The following is a 23,971-nucleotide window of genomic DNA, read 5'->3' on the forward strand; positions in this document are numbered from 1 at the left end:
GTTTGCTTGAACAAATATTTTGATCTGATTTGGCTGATCATTAACTTAAGGTGGTATGCATCATTTATTTTTTTGCTGCAAATTTGAATGCATTTTTATTATTAGGATTTCTGGATCTATAAATAGCATTTCTTTTTTTGCTATAAGCCAGATTAAAAAAGAATGGGGCAGCGTAGTGTAGTGCCTCCATCATGAAGTTATTGGTTCTACAAGCTGTTCAATGAGGCACCCCCCAGAAGGAATGTTAATGTGGATAGAGACAGTCAATACAACTTCAGTTATTCACTGTGACTGACTAGGCAAATGGAGATCATGGGATTCCATAACAGTCTTTGTTAAGGAATTTTGTTACCCATAAATAGCAGTTCCCAAAAGTTGATGGAGGATGCAGACTGTACACTGGAAGCCAAAGGCATCTGAGCTTTACTTGATACGCTTCCATTATGCACATATATGTACCACCAAAGCTGTGAGATCTTGACAGGCTAGTGCATCTGTAAGTATTATGCCCTCTTCCTTATGATATTCAGGATGGTTGTCCATGTATTCAGGTGGGATCTATATCTCCAGGCAGAAGGGAGTAGTACAAATTTGTACTATGCATATAGTTTATCAGTAAGGAATTGAAAAGAATTAAAATTCATCTCTACAAGGTTGGATTCTGTCACAACTGTCGCACATTCATGAATCTGACTGGAGCAGATCATAACTTGTTACTCTCTGTTAGAGTATATGTGCTATACCTCTGTCATGAATCTTATGCTAGAGGGCATGTAGTTTGTATCTGACTCTAGCCACCCCTATGATCTCAACATGTTGCCACCATACTGCCGGGCAAGGTTCCCAGAACTTCAGGTAGGTTAAGAAAAGAGTGTTTCCTTTACCATGTTGGGGCTTGGGGCCCACTGTTACTCATCTCCCTATTGAGATTACAATCTGCTCTAGCTGCACAGGCAGTGAGAAAGCTTGAAGACTTTCCTGAGTCTGGAAACACTTATTGAAACCCTTACAATGACTTTTAAGGTGGACTGTTATGTAATCCATTTTAGTTTTGAGCGTGCTGATGCTATGGCTAGGGAGCATGCTGATGCTATGGCTAGGACTGCGCACCATATTAGTAATCTTCCTATGAGGAAGCAGGATGTCACCTCTGATTTTTATATGATTGCTGTCAGTTTCCACATTTTCATCTTCTATGCCTTGTCATTACCAAAAGAGGGAAGAAGCCTTCTCACTTGCTGAGGAAGGTATTGAAGTTTCACACAATCTTGCCCATCCAGTGCCTGCTCAGTCACACAGAACAAGACACTCTGTTTTGGCTGTGCCACAGCAGTTCTGATTTCTTTGGGGGCTGCCATCAGGAGCAGTTCTCAAAGTTTAATTTGGCTTGAAGAATATCGCAAAAGAGAAGTGGATTCTTGAAATGTTCACTTTACGTCATGCCCTACAGTATACTGGTCCTTTGTTAAAAAGAGCTCTGTTGAAAGACCAGTCCATCTCAGCAAGTCTGTTAGAATAGGCTTAGACTTCGCAGTATAAAGGGGCTATTTAAGCTGTCTCATTTCCAGAGCATGGGGTTGTGGGTTTACTGCTTTTTTTCCTGGTCCCCAAGGGGGCATACAGTTTCCAGTACAATCTAAACTTCATTAGCTTTAGGATATTGGGTATATCAGCCTCTGGATTGAGACACTCCAGGGTGTCATATCCCTGCTGCCACTATGTGGTTGATCTTATTGATGGATGTGATAGATGAATTTTGGTGCATCGGCATTTGGGGCCCTCACAAGAAGTTCCTCCTGGTTGATCTGGGGGCATCACTCTGATACAATATATTGCAATTTTGGATTTTTTACAGGTATGTTGGGTGGGATTCCCTTAACAAGCTTAAAGTTTCAAAACTTTGAACTGCAAATGGTCGAGACCGAAAGATCGAAGTTTTGAAACTTCAAACCTTTTGAACGGAGATTGTCAGGATCTCGGAGTTGGTATATTTTATATTTATTTAGCAGGGAATTTTTGTTTTCATTTTTTTTTTAATTACAATTTCGAAGTTTCAAAACTTCAATCTTATGATCTCAACCATTTGCAGTTCAGAGTTTTGAAACTTTGAGCTTGTAAAGTATTTCCACTGGGTGATGTTTAGTACCATTAGAGGTACAGCATTTTAAGGTCCTAGTCTGCCTGTCTGTCTCATTTGCTTTCCAATTGTCTAGCTTGAGAATGTAGTGCAACTTGTGCGGCCTTCTCAGGTTTTATTTCTTCAATGTTCCCTTGTCTTCTAGAATGAAAATGTTTTTTCCGAGAGTAATGCATTTAAAGCCTCCAGAGAAACTCTTGGATCCAACATTGTTGAATTTCTTTGATAGGTCCTGTGGTTGACTTGATCCTTTCAACCAGCTATTGCTAAAAGATAGCACAGTAGGTGTGGTGGGCATATGCTTCAATGCTTACATGTTCTGTGACATTGCATACCTAACCCCTAAGTCCCCCAGTTGTTTTTTGCCAGTGGCATAGTTTGGATCAAAAGTCCTAGTTGTTATTAGTTAAAGCTCCTGTGTTTCTTTGCCAAGATATGATTGTGTAATGGTTTGTATGACCATCAACAGTAGAGGTCCATACCAGCCATGTCTGTATTGTCATGGAGAAGAGCATGGTGTCAGGCACTGCTGTATCTGTCAATCACATATACGAAGGGGAAAAAACAAAATGTCTGTTCTACCTTGTGACTAGATGGATGGCATTAGTTGAAGGACTCTTACCTGGGGATCGACAGAAGAGCCTACTGTGTAGCCCCACTCGTACTAGCACCAAAAAATGCTGAGAGTAAGTTACAAAATAGTCTTTCAGACATCTTGAATGCAGAGTTCAGCCTTTCCTAGTAAAGTCTCAAACCCACATCATTCCTGCTCCTTGATTCACAGCAAGGGCCCTAGGGAGAGACATGCTCCTGGCTTCCACCCACAGGGGTTCACTGCAGTGGGCTGACACCAGCAAAACCCTACTTGTTAGCTGTCTGTGTTTGAAGCTTTACATTTTGGCTCCCAGGGGCATCCTACTGAATAACCCAGTCAGGTGTCAAGCATTCTAAAGGTCATCTCTGTACCTAGAGCTTGTCTTTTGGCTTAGTAGAATCTGTAAATTACAGTGGAGGGGCACCGCCAAGGGGATTGATGATAATTAAATTAATGGAGTAACAGTTTAATGTGAAAAAAAGAAGGAAACAAAAACACCTATAGCATTGATAGCACTATGCAGTAAAGAATATAATAGCAAGTTCTCCAAAAATAGATAAAAAACATTAAAAGCAAACAAATCAAGTAAGTCCATGAAAAGCTGCCAACTCTTTTGAGATTACGTCACTTAGATGCAAATAACAGATGAATTTTTTTTTTTGCTGGCTTGCCCCCGTGTTCATTCCTTCACCCTATTTCTTATCAACTTCAAGGTTACTGCATGTAATGGAAAAGAAAAAGCACTGGGACATTTCAACCTTGATCATTTGGAACAAAAACCTTATACTTGTACATTAGAGATGAAATGAATGTCAATACTTGGATACTCCTTAGTCTGAACAATAGTGATCTCGGAGATGGGTGCAACCCCCTCATGTTAGGGGGTTTTGGGGGAAGCCCCCTGTCACTTATCCCTCTCTAGTAAAGATGACAAACAGGCAAAGTAGTTAATTTATATGCTTTATGACATAGAAACTCATCAAGATGGATAGCAGCATTACAAAATATAAACAAACTGATTAATAGGGTCTATATTATATCATCGAACGCTTAAAAAAGCGAACGCTGATTGATCGACCTAATTTAAGCGAAAGCTTACAATCTCAAACTGTCAGATCAGCGATTTTTTCCCAGGGAAAAAAATCGCTGATCCAAAACACATACACACAACACAAGCACACCAAACAAACAAAAATCCACACACATGCACCTAAAAATCTGATACCTAACCCTACACTAAACTATGCACACACCACTAACTACCCACTTACCTTAACCCAAACCCTAACCCTAAGGTCCGTCACTATCGCACACTCACCTCACCCGCTCCCTAACCCTAACTCACTTAAATCCGCCCTAACCCTCATGTCCACTCAATCGCACACACACCTAACCCGAGCCCTAACCCTAACTCACCTAAATCACACTAACACTCACATCCACACAATCGCACACTTACCTGAATCTGACCAGTAACTTTCCACCATAACACTGAAAATACCGAAGCAACAGAAACGGACAACCGAATTCTTTCCCTAGGAAAAAAATTGAGTTTCTGCTGCTTCGATATTTTGCAGTTTCGCGAAAATAAGTTCGATCAATCAGCGTTCGTTTTTTTAAGCATTCGAGGATATAATATAGACCCGATTAATAGACAGACTACACAGAAATACATACTCACATCTCAACAGCTAACTACAAAATGGCAGTCAGGCTTGTACATTCTCAGTATTTATACACTTGTGGAAGCCCCTAGAAAGCTTCTTAAGGCATACATACATATTGATCTACATCCTCGTCCTTAAATATGTTGCCCTCAATTAAATGACATTGGAATAAGACGTGCAGTAATATAGACGTTAGAAACAAGTACAATGTTCATGTCCAGGTTGCCGTGTATCTGTAACACGGTCTGGAAATGTGACCTGATCTAGTAATATTAGTAATCAGAATTGGGTTTAGCAACAGGGACAGTCTTCAGTGAACAGCTTGTATCAGGAACTTCGGGATTCATCTCCAGAATAGGGATATCTACTGGAACATCCTCTGAAACTGGAATGCTGAACAACTCACTCTGAAATAGTCTTTCTCACAGCCTAGGTGCTGTGGTACAGGCTTGGACACCAGCATCAAATTTTCCAATTCCGCCTAAACTCTACTCTTTGTGATTCCACAATGTACAATCTCGGCTGTGGACAAATACTTTTCACGACTCCAATCCGATCATAATCTTTGCACATTTGCATTCTCATTGTCTCTCCTTCATGTAATGGATTTGACCGGTTTCCTTGATTTATCATAATAAGACTTCTGGGACAGGCATTTCTTTAACAGATAGGCTTTCACTGATCTGTTATTCTTGGCACTTGGAACCAGTAAACTACTGCTGACTGGTAATGTGGTCCTGGTTTGTCTCGACAGAAGTCTCTGGGCAGGTGAACCAAGAAGTTTATCATGAGGAATATTTCTGAGATTCAAGAAAACACTTTCGTTTCAACTTCTCTAGTAACTGTTTTGCACTTTGAACTGCATGTTCTACCAAACCATTTGACTGCAGGTACTCAGAACTACTCAAAACATGGATAAAGTCCCACTCTTTGGCAAATATTTTGAATTGCTGGCTAGTAAACTGTATGCCATTTTCAGAAATAACTTTGTGTGGACTTGACCACGGTATTCCAGGAATCCTGTTTAGCTGAATTGGTTCTTTCTGTTGATGTGGCTTTGTACTGTTAAATACAGAGCAAGATGAAAGTACTTTCTCAATGTCTTGTGACATCAAAGGCCAAAATCTAGTCGTCCTCGCCATTCTTTTGGTAGAGTCAGTTTGTGCCATATTGCAAGATAGTAATATATTGTTGTTGCAAGGATTTTGGCACAATTACTTTTTGGACCTTTCATGACAATACCATTGTCAGACAAAATCTCATCTCTGTAAGGAAAATAAGGTTGCACTTCTTGTGGTAAACTAGATTGCTTTGATGGCCATCCTTGATTGATAAAGTGGTTGAGCATGTAAAAACAGAATCTGAGGATGTGTGATTTCTAAGCTCATCAAGACGTGCGGAAGTAAAATTTCTCACTTTCATGAGTTCAAAATCAAGGTTCTCATTCTCATGCTGTTCAGTGATATAGCTGGGTGATCTGGATAAAGTATCAGCAAGATAAAGAAGTTTGCCTTTTGTGTAGACAAGATTGAAATTATACTTCTGTAGTCTCAACGTCAAGTATTGCAAACTGGCTAGAGATATATGCATAGGCTTTCTCAAAATAGTGACTAGAGGTCGGTGGCCTGTTTCGATCTGGATAGGTCTATGATAAATGTAATCATGGAACTTCGAACATGCAAACGGAATTTTCCAGAAGCTCGTTCTCTATCCGCAGCTTTCTAAGCGGTGCTGCAAGTTAGCTTAAGTCTGGACTGAACTTGCCTAGATAGTTAACCATGCCAAGAAAGAGTTGAAAGCCTTGAACATTGTCTAGAGCTGGCATCTCGAAAATAGCTGTTTACTTAAAAGGGTCTGATCCTAAGCCTGAACTGGTAAACAAATGACCAACATAAGTGATTTCTCTTAGCCTGAACTTGCACTTCTGAGGATTCAGCTTATGATTCACTTGACATGCTCTTTTCAGAACTTCCCTCAGGTTTCTGTCATGCTCAGCTTCACCATTACCTCCTACTAGAATATCATCTACTATAATAGCACAGGGGTACCCAGAAAAAAATTGCTCCATTGCACGCTGAAAGACTTCAGTGGCAGAATTTATCCCAAATGGCATTCTCAAAAATCTGTACCTGCCAAAAGGAGTGTTAAACATAGTAAGCAATGAGGATTTCTTGTCAAGCAAAATTTGCCAAAATAAACTCTCTGCATCCAAGACAGAAAAAAACAGGGGCATTTGGCATCAGAGCTGCAACTTCTTTAACTGTATGCATTGGATGATGAGGCCTTTTCAGTGCTTTGTTCAAATCTCATGGATCAGTACATATTCTGATATCTTCTGAGCTTTTCTTATGAGCCACCACCGTGGAAGGTACCCATTCAGTAGGTTCATCAACCTGACAAATAATACCTTGCTGCACCATTTTATCTAGCTCGGTTTTGACTCTGTTGACTCTGTTCTGCATAGCTACTGGAACTTTCCAGGCTGGCCTGATAACTGGACTGACATCTGGGTCTAATTTCATGGAGTACACAACTCGAAGCTTGACTAGTTTATCTTGGAAAAGATCAGCATAGGTAGCAAGAATATACTGGGATAAATTAGAGTAGTGGTCATTCAAGCTAACATGATGGACGTCCTTATTAAATGAAAGCAGTCCCATGTTGAAACTGTCTCTGAGGCCTAATAATGATTGTATGTGCCTTTTGACCACATAAAATAACAAGTCATAGCTTCTCCCAGAAGAGTAACATGAAAGTACTACTGAGCCTTCGGTATGAATCTCTTCACCATCATAATCAACAAGCTTCGCACACTTTGCCAAATCAAGCTTCTCACCAGCACATACTCTAATAAATGTTTCTGCAGACATAACATTGCACTTTGAACCCTTGTCAGCTTTGAGTTCTATGAAAGACCCATTAATCTGAGCAGTACAAAATACTTCATTCTTTGCCCATAAATATACTGAATTGACTATTTCATGAAGCACTGACACATTATCAACATAAAAAGTAGGGTCACGACTTTCTAATTGATCAACTTTTTTTTCTTTGAATGTTCCCATTTAATAAAGAATGTGTTCCTTTTGATTTACAAAGCCTTTTGAAATGATTCCACTTTTTACATTTGTGGCATTGTTGACCAAAAGCTAAGCATTTTTCCTTTTTAGTCTCATGATTTCCACCACAGTTATGACAGTTGGCTATAAAACTGAGTGGCACCCATTCTTTGAGTGGGTCTATATCAGCATTTCGAAAATGTAATACGTCGAATCAGTAAATGTCGAACTGAAATGATTGACCTATGATATTTTCGAATGCTGATAAAAATATAACCCCCCCCCCAAAAAAATAGTAAAGGGTGTAGGCAGGGGGCAAGCCCTCCTGCACCCCCCGCTACTTAAATATACCAACTCTGAGACCGCACTACATTGCGATAAATGGAAATCTCCCCTTACGGAGATTTCCGTTTACCCATTCAATGTTCTGCCCTTTCGGCATTCTCGATGCGACAATATCAAATTCGATATTGTCAGCATTCGAGATGCTGATATAGACCCCTTTGAGTTGCTGACTCTCTCTTACATTTCACTGAGATTATGCATGCTCTAGAATTTGCTAGAAAGCTATGGGGTTTCCCTGTGAGTGTCACAGGACCTGCAACAGTCACTATGTGCTTGCGCCTGTTTCTTTTAACCATGTGCTGCATACTGTCAACATGAGCTTTAGAAGTTACTGGAAGCGTGCATTTCTCATTTGTAAGCATATTTGTGTCCTTTTCTCGAAGCTCATAATATCTGGCAAATCTCAATGGCCTTATTCAAAGTTAAATCACTGTCACAAAGCAAAATCTTTCTCACAGCATCATCTTGAATACCACACAAGTCCGTCTTTTATCAACTCATCCCTTAAATCACCAAATCTGCACGTTTTAGCTTTGTTTCTCAAGTCATTTATATATGCTGCAGAAGTTTCACCAGGCTTTTGATCTCTTCTGCAAAATAAGTGCCTTTTCATTGTAACATTCGTTTAGGGGTTGCACATTTCTCTACATTTATGTTTTAAGAACTTGGGGTCCTCCCTTGACTCAGCCAGTGTAACTATATGATGGTTTTCCCCCTCTTCTGCAAAGATAGTATGTGCATACACAAATGAACTCTCCCTTTCAGTGGCTTCTGAACCAGCTAAATTAAGCAGAAGAAAATGCCTTTGTACAGTCATCTTTATCAGAAAATGCAGCTTGTATAAAAATATTGTACTCTCTCAGACACACTGCAGTTCTCTGCAATATTACTGTCAAACATAAGTGGAGCTGATCTACAAAATCCTTCAGCCATGCCAACAAATTATGTCCAAACACACTGAAAAATATGGTCCTTGTAATTATATATGAGCAAGTTGCTATATGTGCCTGTAATAACATTCAAATGCATAATAAACTCTTTGAAATACTTTACTTTGCGAACTATGCTTTGAAATGGCTGTATTTTGTGAAATAACTGTACTGTTAACAAAAAAACCTCCGCTGGCTATACAATAAAGGGCTGCCCTCCAAAGCAAGTCGAAACCAAATGGTAAAAAATGTTGTAACACAGGTCCACGAACAACAGGAAATCCAAAGTTCAAAAAGTAAAAGAACGTTTATTCAACGTACTAAACTAACACAATGAAACACTGAAATGGGATTGAGCGCGCTTTCATCTATAACATCCAGACTTCATCAGAATCCATCATTTGTTGTAACCAATTACCTTAAATACATTTTGGTAATAAGTTAATTGAAAGATTGCTTAATTACCCCATTATTAAAGAAAAAATAATAAAACAAAAACAATACCTCTTTTAAAATTTGACAACTTGAATGGCTTTGATAATGTGAAAAAGTAGTGCTTGGCAAAAAAAAAATGCAGTTTCCCTTATTTTACTCATTTTATAAGATTCAGACTTTATTTCAAACATTTTCTGTAGCTATTTCAAATATTTCTAATATATCATAATTTCGAATATTTCTGTTACATATAAATTTATGTAGAGCATTCTGAATGCCACATTTCATATTTTGCGAATAAGAAATAGTTTAAGCAAGCTTTAATTCCTGAAATTCGCTTCTGACCTGTTTTGCAAGTTATACATGCAGTAGGGATGATTCACTCCTCTATATTCCTCCAGTCCTAAATGAGTGCTTCTCGTCTCGAAGCTGAGGAATCTGGATCCTGTTCTGGTACATGTCCTTTTTAAACATTCCACTTCTGACACCATATCACTCGTCCCTCTCTAGTATAGATGACCTACAGGCGGGGTAGTTCTTTTGTGCTTTATTACATAAAAACACATCAAGATGGATAGCAGTATTACAAAATATAAACAAACTGATTAACAGACTACACAGACATACATGCTTGCATCTTAACAACTAACTACAGAATGGAAGCAAGGCTTGCATGTGCTTAGTATTTATACACTTGTGCAAGCCCCTAGCACCATTAGCTTAAGTTTTACCTGAAGTGGGTACATGTGTTTAGAAACCTGAATGTCTGTTTTCTCTTTTTCTAGAAGAGACTGGCATTCATTTACCAGAAGAACCCTTTCCATGTTGATTGCCAGCAGTATATTTTGCAATAACTGCTTAGCTACCTGCAGGAGAATTCAACAGTCAACGGCTAATCCACAACAGTAGTGACTGCCTCTATTGCTTGCTTTAACTCATTGCCATAAGTGCTAGTGGTGTTAAGTGTGGCTGTGTAACAGCAGCACTACTTGTGTGACCAGCACTCTCTGTAGTACACTTGGACTTTTTCAGAGACAGACTATACTCCATGCTTTACTACAGTGTAATAATCACAATACTGAATTTCTGGTGTTTAATAGTACAGTTTTATTGAAAAAGATGCTTTTTAAGTGAACAAGCAAAGCAAAACATTGCTGTAGTGCATGTCAAACCATTTTGCTGCATAAGTGTGTTTTTTTTTGTTCAGTGTACCAGGTGGTCACTGTCTAGCTTGCCAGCACATAAATGTTTAATACCTCATTAGCACAAGTGTTAGGTGTAAATCAGCTAAGAGGGTCTGTTTTTGCAGACATCCACTCTGTCACATGGCCTTCTGTGCACACCTTTAGCAAGCATTGCTTTCTCAACCGGGGACCTTTGGCTTCTTGGTCTTGAGCTGTGCTTCAGCCCCTTCCTTTCTGGAGGTTACATGTTGGTTTTCATCTCTATTGTTGAACCTGTCAGTGATGTCCATGATGTTGAATTAATAGATACAGCTTTAATGCTACAAATTGATGTATGAGAGGGACCATCTTTGAGAGGCTGTAAACATCTCTGTACCGTCTCCCTTTGAATTTGCAGTCCCTTCAACTAGCCTCCCTTTTAGTTGGGAATGTTTCAGTGTAGGTATCGCATCTTTATTTCTTGCTTTGCTAGATGGGTGCTTGCTGGTCAGTGGAAGTGAACTGGCAGACTATTGGGTTAGTCATGTAGTTTTAGCATGACGCCATGATGTATGCACACTGCCAAAGGATTTTCAAGAAGCATTTGTTGGATAGTTTGTTTGTGTCTTTTGGTTTTTCCCGGTTAGGAGTCGCCACAGCGGAACTCCGGTCCGCTAATGATTGGCAGTAGAGTTTTACGTACTGGCTTGCCGGGCCTAACGCACAACCTTCAACGAAGGAACGCCCATTCGTGCATGTCGCTACACATAAGACACACTAACTGAGAATCGAACAGGCAACGTCTAACTGTGAGGCGATAATGCTACCGCAGCACCACCACCGCAGCAAACATTTGTTGGATAGTTGGATAGTGATTGAGTAAAAAGTATAATCTCAACTGTAGGACCAATCAATAAGAATCATTTTGTAGATCAAGTTGTACAGAAAAACAGTGTATATGTACTTGTTAATGGGACCTTATTGTTTTCCTTTTAGGCCATTATATTCATTTCTAATAAAAATTTATTTTGAAAGATAGTTGTTCTTGTAACAATCACCAAATACAATGGCTTTAACAGTTGAAGTCTGTTCAGTGCCTTAAACTGTTTTTTCATAAAGTTGGAGTGACTTTTTTTTACTGACCTCTTATTTATTAATTTATCTGATTATTTTTTGGAACTTATTTATCCAACCTTCTTTATTCAACCTTCCAGCTGTCTGGTATCTCTATTAACACAGTCTTTCCAGTACCCCATCTGGTTGTAACCACTGTTGGTGGGGATTTAGAGGATCACTGTTTTGTTATGCAGCTAACCTCCCCTCGTGCATCTTGCAGCAGTTCTCGAGCACATATGCCATGCACTGGTGCAATGTGAGGACATCACTTAGTAATGCAAGAGGCTGTACACACTGGTAGCAAACATTCCCCTATAGATCCTCTGGTCTTCACTTGAGAATCATGCAGGAAACACTTAGGCCCTGAGCCATACAAACTTTCCCTTCTCTCAGAATAAATGAACCAAAAATTACTGCTAGTTTCCCAATCACCTCCCCTCACCTACTGCAAATCTAACTTAAGTGAGGTTGACTGGTTGTAGTTTGGGATCTATCCCTGTGAGCCACATGCCCATTAACCCCCTTCTTTTCCTAAGCTCATGTTAGGAATTACTTCTGTCTTCTTCCAAAAGTTGGATCCTAGCAGGCAGTTGGTTTTATATAGTAGTAGGACTAAGCACTACAATAATTCACACTTCTGCACTTTGCAGTAAGCATGTGTGGATCCTCAGTGAGTAAGCAGACCATTTCCATCTTTGTAACTGTTTGGATAAGATTTTGCTATAAGACTATGGGTAAATCCAGTTGGTCTGCAGTCCCCAGCTTTACAAAACACTACAAATTGTGTATGGTGTTTCTCATGACAGAGGTGGCCTTGCAGTAATAAATATCCAAAAGATGATGGCTAGAGTCTTCCCCAGCTTCTGGATACATAGTTTTTATTTGTCCTAGCCAAATACTGGGAATGCAGGAACAGTGACATTAGAGAACACAGTTTTGTGAGATAGTCCACATAGCAGTAGAAGACTGAATTATCTCTACCTTGACAGTATGTTATCCCTACTTTGACAGTGGACTCGCTACCTCCATCCCTGATAGTACCCTTCCCTGTCTTCTTTTTCTCCATCCTTCCTAGCATCCTTCCAATCCTAATTATCCTTTGTTACTCCTAGTGTTATAGGTTCATAGGTGTATACTCAGCTAACAGCCACAAGGGCTTTATTAAGCCTAGCCATGAGTCCCAAAACTCAGGCAAGTTCTGGTACCCTTGATAAGTGTAAGCAGGAACTTTGGAGATGAAACACTTGCAAGAAGGGACAGGGATTGGGAAATAAACCATCTACAGGCTGCCTGTGTCCATTAGAGACAGATGCCAAACTACCAATGAATTTCCTGTTCCCCATCCAGTTGTTCAAGTTGTACGTGAATTGGGTTAGGGAGGCACTCTGCTTCACATGAATGGGGGAGCCTGTTCCAGAGAACCGGTAGTCTCTGGGATACATACCTGTCTCTCCAGCAGGTTCTGTTTATATCACAGGCAAGGTTTAAGTCTTTAGAACATGTTATTCTGGTGCTGTTTGTTTTCTGGATATGCAGGAGGTCCATCAAGGTGGAGACTGGCAATGCCTTCTGTGCCAGGCATAGATTTCCCCTCAACAGCCTCTAGGAGACTGAATACAGGGACAGGGCCTTGAAGTGGTCAAAATAGGACATGTTACTTACATCTTGTATTCTTTTAGTGAGGAACCTCTGTGGGCATTACAATTGTTGGATGTGCCTGGTTAGGTACATACCACAGGGAGCACTGTACTCAATGATAGGTCTGATTAATGCTGAATACAGTGGAACAGTGATCTCCTTGGACCAAAATGCCATACCTTTATTTATAAGTTGCACAGCATAAAATGATTTCCTTACTACCATAGATAGGATATGGTCAAAAGCTAGATTACTGTCTCTCTATGTTCCCAAGTCCCTGACTACTGGTTCAGCTCTTAGGGGTGTGTTCTCAATATGATATTTACCAGGGGCAGATGACATTCCAAAAGATACTATTATGTATTTCTTTGCATTCAGTTTTAGTCCATGACTTTGACACAAGTTATTTGTGTTTGTCAGCCTTTCCTGGAGAACATTTGTGTCAGTGGGGATTCTATTACTGCTCCTAATTTGCAGTCATCTGCAGATTTAGTCAGTCAGAAACCCTTGACATTTTCCTTCACTCCAGAGAATTAAATGCCAAAAAGGAGTTGTTCCAGGACTGATCCCTGAGGATCTCCATTTATGACTGGCCTCTTTGTAGAGCTAGACTCCCCAATTCCAACTTCCTGAGTCCTGTCTGTGAGCCATCTAGCTGTCCACAATTCCATCAGGTTGAATAGGCATGACCTGCCCTTGATGAAACCAAATTGTGTTGGGTCCAGTGTTTGGAGGTTTCTTATGTCATTATTGATCATTTCATGATAATTCTTTCCATGGCTTTATGTATGAGACTAGTGAGACTTGTGGATCTGTAATTTCCAGGGTCTGTAGATGGCCCATCTTTGTGCAAAAGGATGACTGTTGCTGCTCTTCATTCATGAGGCACGAAACCTGTTTGAAGGCTACAGTTAAATAACAATTCTAGAGGACTTGTTAGGTCATGTTTTATGTTATATAGAAGGCATCCTGAGATATTGTCTGAGTCCATTTATGCAGTGCTCTTGGCCTTGAGGGCCTCTTCCATAGTGGTAGTAGGGGGAGTTGTATTTGATGGTATTTAGTGAGGGAGGTAGAGGGGAGAGACTGGTAAAGTTAGAGCTGAAGTTGTCTGCCGGTAGGTTTGATAGATGATCTGGCTCAGTACAGGTAGCTCCAAGCACAACCATTATGTTGTGCTTGTCCTGAATGTTCTTAACCTTCTGCCAAAAAGAGATCCCAATGATATAAAAAGCAGAGAGTGATGGGAGAGTGTGTGTTATAGCTGTGTTTAGTCTGTGCTTGAAACAGTGAGGCAGAGTAATGGATTAGCCTATTGCCTGTAAAGGTTGCAGTGATGAAAACAGACGGTAGCTGCTGAATTACTGTTCTGTGTGCAGGTTGACACCACAGAGGAAATGCCTGGCTAGATAAAGCACTGGATCCTGACATCAACTCTACTGCAGTATGGTGGTTATCCTCAGAGAGAGAAAGTCAACTTCTTTATCTACATTTTGAAGCTTGGGAATGGAGGGGGACTGATTATAACCTTCTGTTAACTGGGCCTTTCTTGTAGAGCCCATATGCTGTGTGTGTCATTTTGTGGATATGTATGAGAGCACTGCGTAGAGCCTGGCTTCTGAACCTGGAATTATCCATACTGGCTTCTGATCCTGGAATTATTCATACTGGAGTGAATAATTCCTCCATACAGTCTCTAAGCAGCCTGTTCCAGCACCCTGATCCGCATCTCTTTGCTGCTTATTAAAAATTGGAGCCAGGGGCCTGCTTTGGAGTGGGCAGTCCCATGGAGTTTGACTGTTTAGACATCCACTGCTATGAGGAGTACATCAAACATCTATTACTTCAACTTTCAGGGACAAGCAGATACCATGAATTTATCTGCTTGCATTCAAGCTGCCCTTCCACATTTCTGAGAACAGCAGGCACATCTGAAGCAGAAGCTTTTCTCCTTCTCCAGTCGAGAGTCGTAAAGAAAGTTTACGGGATAACAGTGTGGAATATTATTCCTGTTTCTTTCTGCTGTCAACATGTTTAAGGATGACTTAGACTAAAACCAGTTTGTGTTAAAAAAAAAAACAAATCAACATAGGTATTATTTCTGCCCCTTGTGAGCCAAGGTAATTGGCTTTTTACCATATGTATGCATGATACATATTCAGATCCATATTCATCCAGATCATTAGGAATTCCTCTGATTCACAGATGAAGATGGAATGTTTCTCATTTCAAACATATTCCTTTGAACTGCCATTTGCACTTCTCATTTTACTAGTTCCTTAGTAGCGTAGTTGCAGCTCTCTGAAGCATAGATTAGGAATTGCATACAATGTCAAGCTAAGTCATTAGGCAATTCTCAGTTTTATGGCAGACTCATTATTACGGCCTCAGAGAGTACCCAGGCCTTGCAAGGCTACAATACCTTCCACATCTTTAGACCACAAAATGAATGTGTGAAAACCAAAGGAGGTGGTGTTTCAATCTATATTAGAGAGAAATTCACCTCCTGTCTAGTTAGACTGGACAACTCCATGGAGTTACTCCAAGTCTAGGTTAAGGTGGGCAAGACCCCCCATTCAAGTCATAGCTAGTTATAGATCCCACTCGATGGGTCACAACGCCAACAAAGCCTACTTGAGCAAACTGGAGACAATCCAAATTTTACCGAACACACTGGTTATAGGGGATTTCAGTTATCCCACCATCAGCTGGAAAACCTATGCTAGCCCTAACTCGCTAGTGCAAAAGTTCCTTGACTTTGTTAATTCAAATGCCCTGGAACAAATTGTTCATTCCCCGACAAGAGGAGCAAACATTCTAGATCTGGTCCTCACCAATATGTCAAACAAATGCACTGCCGCAACTGTTGGACCCTCATTAGCTAAAACTGACCACAAATCAGGTACTAACACCAGAACTCACAAAAGGTGAAATTGGACTAAAAAACTGGTATAAATGCATTTCAAGCCCCACCTCAAGCAGGAAGTGGTAACTATGCCGAATCTTACACTAAAGCTCTGTACAGTCACTTGTATAAGTGTATAAACTAGATTGTACCAGAAAGAATCAAAGCCAGAGCTCAAAGTAACAACAAGCTGCCATGGTGGACATCCAGCATCAACACTTTACAATAAATGTAGAAAGTTGCTGTCGAAGAAAACAAATGCAAGGCCCTAACAGTGGAAAAGCACACTCCTCAACCTCAACAGACAAATAGAACTTGTCAAATCCTCTAAGGGCTCCTTTGAGAGGAACTTAGCAAGTATAGCCAAGGGTAACCATAAGGCCTTTTACAGTATGTACGTAGCCTAAAAGGTAGGACCCAAGTGTGTGCAGAACTAGTGACCAACAGTATCTCATACAATGACCCCACAAAGGTAGCAGACCTGCTGTCAGATAGGTTTGGAGAAAATTTTACTCCCTTATCCCCTCCTAACTTATGACAAAACTTCCTCCAAATCCCCCACCCCCACATATCTGAAGAGCAAGTCTTCAAAGCCTTGTCCAAGGCAAAAAACACAGCTTGTATGGGACCAGACGATATCCCAGGCTGTCTTCTAAACAGGCTAAAACATCAACTATCATCACCATTAAGTACCTTTTTCAATCATAGCCTAACTACGGGCTTTGTTCCTGCAGAATGGAGAACAGCCGCAATTATTCCCCTCCAAAATGGTGGCCTAGCAATAGACCCGGGGAATTACAAACCAATAAGCCTGATCAGCCTCATCTGTAAGGCCATGGAACGTATCATTATGGACCTCAGACATAGGTGACCTGCAAACCCTGGATCCTACCCAATTCAGTTTCATCAAGGGCAGATCTTGTCTCTTAAACCTGGTGGATTTCTTTGAAAATGTGACCCCGGGCCATTGACGAGGGCAAATCTGTGCACACAGCATACCTCAACTTGGCAAAGCCTTTAGGCACAATCCCACATTCAGGCATTACCAATAAACTTGGCAAACTGAATGTAAACCCCTTTGTAAGATGGGTTGCCAACTGGCTCCGCAAACCGGACACATACTATCGAAGTGGGTGACTCCACATCAACCAGCATACCCGTTACCAGCAGGGTACCCCGTGGGTCAGTGCTAGGCCCCCTACTGTTTGGTATATACTTCTCAGAACTTCAGGTAAAAATTTAAGGGGTTGTGGCCGACTAAATTTGTAGACGACTGCAAACTAGGTGTAATCATTGAATCCCCAAATTACGTCAGTATACTCCAGGAGGGTCTCACGCAGACCAATGACTGGTGTATTAGTCACGGTCTCAAACTGAATGCAAAGAAATGCATCATCATTCCCTTCGGCACAATGTCCCTTCACACTATCAAATTAAAAATACCCTAAGTACCCAGAAAGCTGTATGGGACATGAGATCACAAGTTGACTGCAACCTTAACGTCAACCAACATGTGTCTACAGTAGTAAGGAAGTCTTTCAATGTTTGATTAGTAAAGGCATCGCCTCGAGAGCAAAATAAGTTATAACCCCTCTATAGTCTGCACTTAACTGGCCCACACACTTACCCTGCTGTCATTTATTAATTTATTGACATTTGATTACTGGGGAAGTCTGACTGGGTAGAAGCCCATACTTCTCTCTAATGTATTTTTCATTTTCTAATTTGTATAATTTGCTTCAGACTTTTGTTTATGCAAAATCTTTACCTTTCCTTGTTTGCTTAGTGTATTCTATTCAACTCTTTACCTTTTTTCTGTCCACGAATTGTAATTTTCCTGTATCTTTTACTTAGCCCCTTGCTTTGAATGCAGTTATGCCCATTAGTTGTGCTGCAAATAATGTACAGTATTTGTAGATTAGCATTTTCTTTGCTGTCATTTGTATTTTTATGCTATATCCTTACTTGTTGAAAACTAGCACCTAGTCACTTAAAGGCTTTCTTCCCAGTTCACAAATATCAATAGAAAACAAACAGAAGATTCACTATTTTCTTACATTTCTTATAGGACAGCATTTTGTGTCAGTCATTGACACGAGGCATTTGGAGTGTTAGTGGATCATGTAAAATCATATGGTAATTGCGCTGGCTAACAAATACTTTTTTTCATGACTGAAGCTGCAGTGTTTTGAAGATGGTCAATATTAGCAGAGTTTTTTATCAATTTGCTTTTAGTATTAAATGCCAAATTTCAAAATGCATTGTAACTCACAAGAAAAGCCATAAATATCTGTTCCTGGCTGTTCGTTGTATGATCATTTTTTTCTTCTGTAGGCCTGCCTCTCTGGATGCATATGTGTTTAGTCACCTTGCCCTGCTACTGAAGGCAAAGCTACCAAATGGAAAACTGCAACAACACCTGAAATCTCTAGATAATCTTTGCAGCTTCTGTACCTCCATCTTGTCCCTTTATTTCCCAGGGAATGAAGGTATTGTCTTCTTTATGCAACCATTTTAAAGCTTTAACATACATTCAGTTTCACTTATTTCTAGACTTGAAGACTAAATACTAAGAGCTCTACAAGTGTGGGTTTTCTTCCTAACTTGCATTGTTTCATGAAATTTTAGTAAGTGTGAAGTCCGTTTATTGTGGCAGTCTGCATCAGTCATGACTCTGCTTTCCTGAGTAGATTCTGTAACTGTAGATATGAAACTTCTTGCAGCTCATGCAGTATGCAGCACAAAGACGCAAACGTGTTGTTTACATTTGTCAAAGAAATGCAAATACATAAAGGTACCTCAACGGACATATATACTTGTTCACTACTGTATAACTTAACAGCCAAATTTAACAGGTGGGAGATGAGTGCCATATAGCTTAACTAAAGAAATTGTCAGGTGGTATGCAGTGCGTGATGAGTACTCTATAGCTTAACTGTGGAACTTGCCAGATGGAATGCCATGGGGGACAAATACTGTATAGCTTAACAACAGAACCATCCTGTGGTATGCCATGGGGGATGAATACTTACTAGGTGGTATGCCAGGGAGACTAAGTACTCTATAGCTTAACTGTAGAACTTACGAGGTGGTATGTTAGGGGAATGAGTACTTTATAGCTTAATTGTACAACTCACCAGGTGGCATGGGAGATTAGCACTATATTACTTAATTAAAAAAAATAACAGGTGGTATACCACCAGGTATGAGTACTATATAGTTTAACTAAAGAACTTAGGTTGTATGAGCTAGGAGATAGTACTAAATAGCTCAAGTGCAGAACTTAGCAGGTGGTATGCTGTGGGGGAATGAGTGCTATATAGCTTAACAGAAGCTATAGTTGGTATGCAGTAAGCTGTGACTGTATGTTGTACATTAACTGCACTTCTGTTCTCACCGGAATATACTTAAATGTTGGGTCCTATATGTGTTGAGAAAATATTAACTCACTCTAGTGCCAGGACATGAACAGATAAGTACTGGACAACTAGCAACAGTGGTCACCATCTTATGTTTATAGTGTCTACACCCATCCAGTTGTAAACGTAGGTGTTATTATACCACTGTTTAAGGATGGTAAGGATTTAAAGATTGTTCTAAAAGCTTTCAGAGCAGTCTGTTAACTGGAGACATCAAAATTATGGAGAAATTGGTTGCAAATGAAATTATAAAATCTAAGAGAAAGTTTAATTCAAGACCACATGCATACTGTGTTGGGTTGTAAAAGGCATCCAGCTGCTTTTTCTTATGGTAGCTATTGTCGATATTGTTGATGGGGCGTATAAGTAGATATCCTGTTCTTAGATTTCAGTCAAACCTTTGACTTATGAGGTGTTTCTTTAACAAACTTCAAGAATGAAAATAAAAAGGAAAGTTATTAAGAATAAGAGTGGTTGATGGGTAGGGGCCACTACAAGACAACTTTATGGCACTGCAATTACATGGCTTACCATAAGGAAAGGTGACCCCTGGAAGCAGCATTAGGATCCCTTACTGTTCACAGTATATATAAATATATATGTGTGTGTGGTATGCTTTTGCTCTGAAAGTCTTAATACATGAAGTACTTATATTCTATCAGCAAGGCATTTATTGTCACCTCTAGACAAAATACAGTTATCTGTTGATACAGGCTTCTGTGCTAAACAGTGTTCCTTCCTCCTTCAGCACTTGCTGTTTAAAGAGTACCACAATGATGAGGGAAACAATATACTGAGAGGATGCAGATGGAATAATTCTGAGGCGATCAGGACTTACATGTATTTGGTTATCTTTACCAGTGCAGATTAATTTTTATAAGTCATGTGGAATTTGTATTTTGAAACCTAGGAGAGAATGAGTTGACTGCTACAATTTACATATACTAGTACTCCTCATGTTGTGTTTTTGTTGTATTCATAGGTGTGTACTAGGCTAATGGCCCTGGAGCCTTTACAAGCCTACCCCAAAAAACTTGCCCAGGCACCATGCCACCCGATGTTAGTTTACAGTGCCCCTAGAAAGTGGTTCATAGGCAACCATTCTGCAGACTATTACATGCCTAGAAAATATCCAGATAGTGATTAAATGTGAGAATCAAACCCTGTACCTTGCGTTTGTAAGGTAAACAGCTTAACCATTATGCCAATCCCTAACAACCCTGGTGTAACCCATCCTGAAAGATGGAAATATGATAGCCATACTCTAACATGGTAAGCAAAGAATAGGTTCAGACAGTTCCTAAAAAATATAATGGGGCATTGAAAGATCATGCATGCAGGTAAAGTCTACAGGCACCAGGCCTCTACACACTGAAATTATAATATTAAGTGCAGTCTGTAATTATTTTTGTGCTGCTTGACTGTACAGTGCAGAACCAAGTTTAAGTCTGAGGACAGGCAGTTCATATTCGGGGAGGGGTACTCCTCTGCAAAAACAATAAAATGATGTGTCTGAACAGTATCCAAATTAAATGCATCACCAGTCCATATTACAGTGAAAATACAGTGCATGAGTTTAAATATTTGTTGAATATCTGTGTGGGTTAACATGGTATAGTTGGATTTGTGATAGTAGGACAGATGGAATCTGTATGACCCTGTCCTATTTCAATACTGTGTTATGTCACTACTGTTGAGATTAAGATTGTTTCAGTGAAGGTATGCTATTAGGTTGATGAATAGGAACTGAAGCATCACTTCAGTAAATAGTGGTTAGCAAGGTTTCTTTCAGAGAGTTTGGCTTCATTAAGTTCAAGTAGGCCCTATGTTTGTACTGTAGGAATTGTCAACAGAAGATATGTTCAGTATCACCACCACCATAGGCAGCCCAAGGAAACAGCTGCTCGAAAATTTCAGTCATGGAATGCTGCTTTAAGTTGGTCATAGCTAATACCTCTCAACCTCATAGCGCAAGAAATCTGAATCTGGACATAGCGAAATATAATGGGGGGCAGACGTCAAAAAATAGGTCAGTTTTTAAATATTGCTTTTATAAACTTAAAAAGTTGAAAGGATAACAGCTTTTGCATTGGTATGCGTTTTCTGAAGGGTTTTGAAGTCAGAAACTCAAACTTCTGTCATTACTTAGTGACTTTAATCCTCAATGATTTTCCAGAAAAACTCAACTTTTTTGAGGAATGGACAAAAAATATGAGGCAAAAATCTGGACAGTTGAGAGGTGTGTCATGAGTGTACATGCATATATGTAGATAGATGAAAGATGCCTTGTTATACCAAGTGTTTTTGTAATTGTTGTGTTCATTATAGCTTATGCCTGCTCATCATGTCTCTCTCTCCAACGCTTTCTCAGGTGAACCGAATTCAAAGAAAATGGCTTCTTCTGGAAATTCCACTGATTTGGATGATGATCCCTTCAAAAGACGCAAACAGATACTGTCTGTGGTTGTAGGACTGGCAGCTATGATTGGATATGCCTTCCTTAGTGGAATTGTCTCTATCGAGCGTGTTTCAGCAGCAAAACACCTGACTGACTCCAGTCATCTTCATGATGACGATGATGAAGAATAAGTCATAGTACCTGAATTTGTTTTTTTATTTCTGACCTTGCTGAACTATGGATATTTGACATGTCTTTTCTCCGTAAAACCTGGTTTATACTGGTCTGAGCAGTTTTTACAGAAAGTACCATTGCATCGTTGAGAGAATTTGCCAGTTCCAGAATTATTTAACTTGCCTTATTTACATCTAGAAGAGGGTAGATCTGAATTACCCTGATCGAAAGGATCTCTCTGAAATTCTGAACACCATGTAAAGATGACAGTAGTTAGTATTATTTTGAATCAGGAGTGTGTGTGTGTGTGTGTGTGTGTGTGTGTGTGTGTGTGTGTGTGTGTGTGTGTGTGTGTGTGTGTGTGTGTGTGTGTACTGGAAAATACATGCTGGTAACTGTTAGATTTTCCTTCTTAACCTAGTTCCCCTTTATGTACTGTTACTTTGCAAGTGTGTGTCCTGCTCCTGTGTACTGGCACTGAAAGCATTATCCTCTGTGTCAACATTCTGGTTCCATGCTGCCTTGAACACTCTCCCGTGACAGAATCTTCTGATACCAATTTGTCAATAGTGTCCCCCAAAGTATGTAATGCCTGTCTGTGTGTGTGTAGGGGGGGTTACTAAATGATGGACAGCATCAAAGCAACCTTTCTAAGACATGGTTATTGTTTGCTGCTGATACAGGCCTCACTGTATTAGTCTTCAGTGGTTACTGGCAGTGTTCGCTGTCACCATGGACCTCATGCTCTGTTGGTACTGCATACTGTGCAGATTTCATTATGTTTTAGATGCAATCAGTTTCTGGTACCAATACCCAAGCTTCTTTTCATTGTGCTGCTTGGGTTTCTGGTGATACCATGTACTTTACAACAAAGTCTGTTTGTTTTGTTTAGAATTTCACTGGTGTTAAGCAATGGATTTTTCTCTTAAAGTGCAAAGAGCATTAAGAAAAGAAAATGCACATGACAAGTACTCTGAAATCAGTTCCGTTTTCCCTTTCTCTTCTATCAGCCAGTTTGGTCTGGGATCAGTCTTTTGAGACATTGGACAAAAAAAAAACATTCCAACAAGTAGTACATGTAACTTGTTTTAGGGTGTAAAATTCTTAACGTAGAAATTTGCATTTGAATCTTACACCCAATTTCTCTCTCTCTTTTTTAAAATTAATATGATTTAAAAGTGCTGCATTTAACCAAACATTTTGCCATAGTGGTGGCCCATTAATTTGAAACATATCAGCAAAGGGAATTGAAAATCAGAAAAATAGCTAGTCCAGGAAGCTCATCTTCAAGAAAATGTGTAAGTTAGTATCATTCCTTGCATGGTACTTGTATTTGTAGTTGCCCGTCTCACTTCTGATGTCAGGTAGAATCAAATTGCAAGTGAGAAGTTAACAGCTTAGAAGCAAAGTTCACACTGTGAAGGAATACGTGCTATAGTATTTGTCACACAAGTAGACTTTCTCAGTTTCTCATGTTTTTATTTATTTATTTATTTAACACAGTAAACCCAACTGCCTCTTTTGGGAGCAACTTGGGAGCAAAGTATTGCTCATTTGCTTGAGTCAACAGTCATTTCCATGTATTGATCTGTGTTAATTATACAGTCTTGTGCAGCTTGTCATCATTTCTATATCTGTAAACTGATTTTACCAAAAAGCTGATTTTATCTCGTTGTATATATCATGATTATGAAATAAGCAGTTGAAGTGTAACATTTCTTTATTGTGTTATCTCATAGAAGTGTGCATTTAAGTAGATGTCTCCTCTGCTTTGTTTAGCAGTCTATTTGGCCATCATCTGAAAATATTTATGACTTCATTGCCATTCACAGGCAGTGACAAGCCTCAAATCTCTTAAGTGACGTACACTGTGTGTTCTTTTTTCAGTTGTATACCTATAACATAACTGTCACAGGTGTTACCTTTGACAGGGCATCTGTAGGTTACTTGCCACTTGTTGCTGAAACCAGTCACATGACAGCAGTCTTTTC

At 39.7% G+C, this 23,971-nt stretch overlaps 1 protein-coding gene across 1 annotated transcript in view; it reads left to right on the forward strand.

Moving 5' to 3' along the window:
* MTX1 (metaxin 1) overlaps positions 1-23,733 on the forward strand; it is a 422,578-nt gene extending 398,845 nt beyond the window's left edge. Inside the window, exons 7-8 of the mRNA XM_044080203.1 lie at positions 18,324-18,478; positions 21,780-23,733. Of these exons, the coding sequence (XP_043936138.1) occupies positions 18,324-18,478; positions 21,780-21,997 (373 nt within the window). The 3' untranslated portion in view covers positions 21,998-23,733. The remainder of the gene's footprint in view (positions 1-18,323; positions 18,479-21,779) is intronic.
* The last annotated feature ends 238 nt before the right edge of the window (positions 23,734-23,971 follow it).

This window comes from Protopterus annectens, chromosome 8.part0 (assembly GCF_019279795.1).
Source record: "Protopterus annectens isolate FY-2018-M chromosome 8.part0, PAN1.0, whole genome shotgun sequence".
Classification (NCBI taxonomy): domain Eukaryota; kingdom Metazoa; phylum Chordata; order Ceratodontiformes; family Protopteridae; genus Protopterus; species Protopterus annectens.